This window comes from Castanea sativa, chromosome 9, assembly GCF_040712315.1.
Source record: "Castanea sativa cultivar Marrone di Chiusa Pesio chromosome 9, ASM4071231v1".
In the NCBI taxonomy this organism is placed as follows: Eukaryota; Viridiplantae; Streptophyta; class Magnoliopsida; order Fagales; family Fagaceae; genus Castanea; species Castanea sativa.
The window spans coordinates 29,494,984-29,500,896 of record NC_134021.1 but is presented as its reverse complement, the minus strand read 5'-3'; the positions used below and the strand labels follow the sequence as shown (position 1 = coordinate 29,500,896).

Genomic DNA, 5,913 nt, shown 5'->3' with positions numbered 1-5,913 from the left:
GCTCTTAATACAGTGACTTCTTAAAATTAAGTCTATGACATCTACCTAACCCATTGTGACTCCAAAAGTTCTTACATTTAGGCACTTTGAACAATCCTTTATATATGAGCTTAGTGAAAAATGTTCAAATCATCATCATTATGTGCAAGGATACACCGATAAAGTGGTAATGATATAGAAGATGGACGAAAACTTTTTTAAATTAGTTAATGAATATAAGCCCATAAAAGTAAATCTAGAAGGCATAATGTCCTCGTACTGTAATAAGAAGAGTAATATTATGATAATTGGTGAATGTCAAATGATTGTGGTGGAACTCAGGAAACTAATTTATATATACGTTGAAAGTTTCAACTCTCATATCTTCAATTAAGAGGCCATATTTAATTTAAAAATTGCATAAGAAATTTTAGAGCATACTTTTTTTTATAGGAATTTTAGAGCAAACCTTATTTTGGGTTCTTGCATCTATTGGACCTAATTTACAAAACATTTATTTCCTACCCAACACTGCAAATTTGATTCCAAAGAAGAAATGTGTACCCCATTTTTTTTTTATAGAAAAACAGCAGAACATGTACCCCATTTATGATAGAAAATTGTTAATTTAAAAAAGGTAAAGGGAAAAATAAAGTGAACATGAAATAAATGGAAGAGGAACATGCTATTATGTCTAAACTATCATTTAGATCATCAACTCAAGTTGAAGCTTAATTCTATATATAGAGAAGAAGATATAATAATCCACAATTTCAAACCAAATTTTCAGTGCATAATATCCCTAATTTTGAAAAATAAACATGCATATTGAAAAAAAAAAAAAACCTTTAGTTTTTCGGTTAATCCAAACCAGTGAAAATGGAAAAGGTAAATTCTGCCGTCAAAACACTATTGAAGTCGGTGTTGGTTAAAAAAAAAATTTGAGAGATGGCTAGGCAAGTAGTGCATGCCGTCAAAATCTTATAGAAGTCGATGTTGGTAAATAAGAGGTTGAGATGGGAAAGATGACAAGAAGATGAGGTGAGCCGTTATAGGCTTATAGGCAAAGCAGCAGCAAAGACTTTGGTTCATTTTCAATTTTCATATATGTAGAGAGAGACAGCGATGTGCAAAAGGATTATTATGTGGTGGGGCTTTCTTATTGGTTGGTGCGCCACCTCCACACCCGTGTTTTCATGCAACAAATCAGGCCTTTCCAATTTCTCCACAAGACTCTTTTTTTTTTTTTTTTTATATAGTTTTTGCTTAACATCAATGATCAAACGCTTTGCTAGCTACTTTGTAATTTCTTTCTTTCAAGTCTAAACAATTGTGAAATAAGCCTTTAAAATTGACGGTTAACTTTCCCGCAAGTATGTACTCCTTATAGGACGCTTTGCTTTGAATGGAAAGTAAAGCCTTTAATGGAAAAAAAAGTTAAAAATATATTGGAGCATTTCACTCGCAGTCACATGAACCTTTCTTCTCTTCCAATAACCGATACCCTTATCCCAAAACTCCCGCCACCTCTACCGTGCTCTCTCTCTCTCTCTCTCTCTCTCTCTCTACATATATATATATATATATATATATATATATATAAACAAGCCCAGATGAAGAAAAAGAGAGAACAATATATAGGGATAAAGAATGAGAAAGTACGCAAAAATCAGGTGGACCCGTAATAATGATCAGCTTAAGCATTAAGACTTTAGATACTGCTTGAAAAGGATCTTTTTGATTAGTTATAGAGATTGGTATTAATAAGCATGTCAGCCATTGATCCGATAAGATAACACGTAAGATTAATTTACTAGTTAACAGCTCAGCTGAGCTCATCATCATATAATCAAAAAATCAAAAGATGTTTGTTTAGTTGGACACACATGCAATAATTAAGTTCCGTTTGGACAAAAGATTTTTTAACGCCCTTCAAGATCACTATGATTGCAATAGTTACTGTTTTTAAATTGCTTGATTACGCCTGCCCAAGATGGATCTTCTGCACGGATTCAGGGAATGATCCTCACAATACGTAATATGATTTACGTGAGTTATGGTCTTATTTGCTTGGTTAATTCCTTTTTCGAGATTACCAATGTCATTTGTATTGCCTTCTTCTTTATACTAAAAATCTTATTACATACTTTCTATTGCGTTTTTTATATGCACTTTCTTTTGAAATCATGCTTTACTCATGTGGTAGTATGTTTATACACGATGAGTATATAATAAGGGAAAATTTTTTAGGTATTTTCGGAGTACTATAAATGCATACTTCTTCCTCTCACGTGAATAGTGGGTTCTACCATAAATTTAATTAGTAGGACATATCATTCATGTGAGAGAAAGGACTACATATTTATGGTATTCCAAGAGTAGACAATAATTTCTCATATTATAGAGTGTACGGCTATTATTTCTTTTCAATAGTCTTGCAAAACCACATTAAAAAGAATGAAAAGATTCTTCTATGCTTCAATAGCATACTACAAATGCAGTAAATTTAAGTACGTACATGGGCAATTTGCAGTACTTCTAAATTTTTCATGGGAAAAAAATTATATATATGTTGGTACAACAATAATGCACACCCTAAGAACCTTTGGAACACCACAAATTTGAAAGTTTTTCAAGTATAGGAAATTCAAATCATGAAATGATACGTCGCTCTTTTCATCAAACATTCATTAATTTATGGCCGTAATAAAACGACTTGGAGTAGTGCCTTAAGCCATGCCTTGATGAAAACACAGGAAAATACTGCTCACCTTATTATCGTTGGATTATTTTCCCATTTCCAAAATATCGAAGTTCCAAGGACAAAATATAAATGAGTTTGTGCCTAGATATTTCTAATTTTTTTTTTTTTTGATATAAGATATTTCTAATTGTTGAAAAGTACAAAAGTGATCATATTAATTTCTTGTACAAAATGAAATTTGCACAGTTATTATAAATAGCTACGAAGTTTTTTTTTTTTTTGGTGTGTGAATGAAAAAATGCTTTTTCATTAAAGCAAAAAACAAATATTTTAAGACAACCACCAAAAAAGAATAAAGTGGACTATTAATTAGTGACGGAGGGAATAGGTTATACCGATCTCCATATATTCTGTATATAGTGATTGATGAAGATTCTTTAACATTTTTTTCATATAGAGTAAATGACTGATTATAGTTATATGATATGAAATTGGAGTGGCGTTTCTATATTTATATATATATTGACCCTAATTATAATGTACCGAAATGATAATAAAGAATAAAATAAAAAATGACAAAAATTCAAGACTATTAGCTGGAGCCTATTGGAAGATCGGTGTAATATGACTTTGAATGAATAATCACAATATCACATAGATTTAAATGCACAAAAGTAAAGGAGAAAAGGAAAAAAAAAAAACCAAATCCACTAATATAAAGAAAGAATAGATCGATGTACATGAGAGTATTATGTTCATGAAACCTTTCCTTGGTATGTTCTATATATCAATAAAAATGCAATGTGAAAGGTTTGGACATCATGAATCTATACAGTATATCTGTGTCCAGCAAGAACTTTTTTTTTTTTTTTCCTCACTAATTTAATTAACCTAGTGGAAAAGACTGGTATTTGAGATAAAAACAATACTATAACCTAAGAAATAAAAAGCAGCGCAGCTATAAATTGCTCCATGCTTGATTTGTAGCTAACTTGTATTTGTCAGTAGTCCCAATTAAAGCGATCGAAATCTGCAATGGGACCAAGTGATGGACCCTCAATAAGATCATCATAAGATCTGTTATCTTGTTGCTTTGAAACCAAAGACGAAATCTCAGCATTCATGTCTGCAGTGCTAAGTCCTGTATCTTGTGAGTGGCTCACCATAGACATGGATTGATTTGATGAGAACTGCTCCAGCTTGCACTGCCTCTCTAAAATACCTTGTTCGTTGACTCCAAATCCATAGTTGCTGCTTGGGATTGATGAACTAGTACCAGTACTCCTACCTTGGTGCAAATAGCCAGATTGGATTGGATTGGCTGGAAAGTTGAAAGGATATTGATTTGGAACCTGAGTTTGAGGATATAAACCCTGGTTCGGAATTGGGTTATGGTAGGAATTGTTGGAGGTGTAATTATTTGTGGGCATTTGAAACAACTTCTGGTCTTGTTGCTTTAGATGCTGCTGTTGTTGTTGCTGCTGGTCATTTGGGAAGTAAGAGGAGGATCCTTTGAATGAGAAGTTGTTATTGTCACCATAGCCAGGCTTGTTGGTGTCTGAAAATGGAGGATCCATGAGAGGTGGGAGTGAAGAAATATCCAACAGATCATCCCCAAAAGAGTTCATCCTCAATAGCCCATCTGGGGTTGAGGACTTTTTGATCCCACTATTGCTCTTGTGGAAAATTCTGCAGACAACCCATTCATCCTGCAATAAAACAGAATAAATATCATTCAATTTACTGTCCTTAATTGGTTAAGAGGTATTCCTCACAGTTTACCAAATTACAAGCAAAAGTCAATACAATTGGGACCCCATGAAAAAAAAGTTTCAACCAACAGCAAAAAAAAAAAAGCTAGCAGATCATGAAGATGGAAAATAGCCATGATGACAATAAAATCTCAACTTTCTTTTGCAGAATCCAAAGTGAGATAATAATAATAATAAGAATAATATACACGTTACCTTTGCAGTCTTGGGAAGGTTGTAGTATGAGAATTTGCCTTCAAGTCTGTACTCGTGCATGACCCAGTTTGTTTTCTCTCCTTTTGGAGCTCTCCCTTTGTAGAACACAAGGGTCTTCTTCATCCCAACAAGGCAGCCTTTTCCTTTGTATATCTCTTTATCCTTTCCTGTGGCTTTCCAATATCCAGATTCAGTTGCTCGATTCGTTCGCATCCCTGTTGGATATTTCCTATCCCTCTGGCAAAAGAAGTACCACTCTTTCTCTCCCATCTTCGCTTTCTCTGCAAAACCATGCCAAGATTAATTCACTAGATCGATATTCCAAAAAACATAATTCACACATATGTGTATATAGCATACAAATTATGAAAGAAAAGAATAAGAAGAAGAAACTTACTTGGCAAGTCCCATGGCTCACACTTATTGAGATCAGCTTCACCAATAGCACTTGCACTGAAATTGCTATTCACCACCTTCTCGGTAAGATAACAAGTTATAATCTCCTCATCCGTGGGATGAAATCGAAAGCCCGGAGGCAAATCGATGAGCTCCTCTCCTTTGTTAACCACGATTGCTTCTTCCATGAATACAAACTACAACTGGTACTCGATTTCTATATATATATATATATATATATATATATATAATAAGGATTGAAAGAATATATAAATCAAACCCACTAGTATTCTCAAAAAAAAACCCCAACAAGCTATATAAAGATATATATATGTATCACAAGCCTACACACCAGCAAAAAAATATATATATAAAAGGCAAGGCTGCTAAAAAGAAAAACTGAAAGAATACTACAAGAAAAGAAGGAGAGGAAAGGAGATAGGATTTATGGGAAAGAGAGTTTGTACTTGAAAAGGAGAAAAATGAAAAAAGAGCAGTTAAAGAAAGTAGAGCAAAGGGGAAAAGGTGAGCTTAAATAGAGGAGCTTCTTTAACAGCTCATTCAGAGGATCCGTGGGCCGCAAGACACTTACTGGGGAAGCCTTAGAGAGAGAGAGAGAGAGAGAGAGAATTTGTTTTTGTGTTTTGTGTTTATTTTTATTTTTTATCTTTATTTTTATTTGAGTGTCCTATCTGGGTGGTTTCTAAACCATCTACCCTGTTTGAAAAGAACGAGAAAATGATAAAAGAAATGATAAAATAAGGAGCTTTCTATGTAGGAGGGGGACCCATGTTTCTTTCCAGAACATCTTTCTTTTCACATTTAAAAATAACAACTTTATTGTTTTCAAAAAAAATAATAATAATA

General features: G+C 33.3%; 1 protein-coding gene across 1 annotated transcript; it reads right to left on the bottom strand.

Moving 5' to 3' along the window:
* Nucleotides 1-3,372: 3,372 nt before the first annotated feature.
* LOC142611193 (NAC domain-containing protein 87-like) lies at nucleotides 3,373-5,554 on the bottom strand. The gene is made up of 3 exons (XM_075783237.1): nucleotides 5,048-5,554; nucleotides 4,651-4,931; nucleotides 3,373-4,392 (listed from the first exon to the last, which is right to left on the bottom strand). The coding sequence occupies exons 1-3, from the start codon at nucleotides 5,232-5,234 to the stop codon at nucleotides 3,685-3,687; spliced, it is 1,176 nt and encodes a 391-aa protein (XP_075639352.1). The 5' UTR covers nucleotides 5,235-5,554; the 3' UTR covers nucleotides 3,373-3,684.
* Nucleotides 5,555-5,913: the final 359 nt, after the last annotated feature.

Excerpts from the sequence above, each read along its gene's own strand:
- LOC142611193 (XM_075783237.1), bottom strand. The coding sequence starts at position 5,234 with ATGGAAGAAGCAATCGTGGTTAACAAAGGAGAGGAGCTCATCGATTTG. Across the intron at positions 4,932-5,047 it reads TGAGCCATGGGACTTGCCAA|AGAAAGCGAAGATGGGAGAG; the intron begins GTAAGTTTCTTC and ends ATGGTTTTGCAG. Across the intron at positions 4,393-4,650 it reads ACCTTCCCAAGACTGCAAAG|GATGAATGGGTTGTCTGCAG; the intron begins GTAACGTGTATA and ends GTTTTATTGCAG.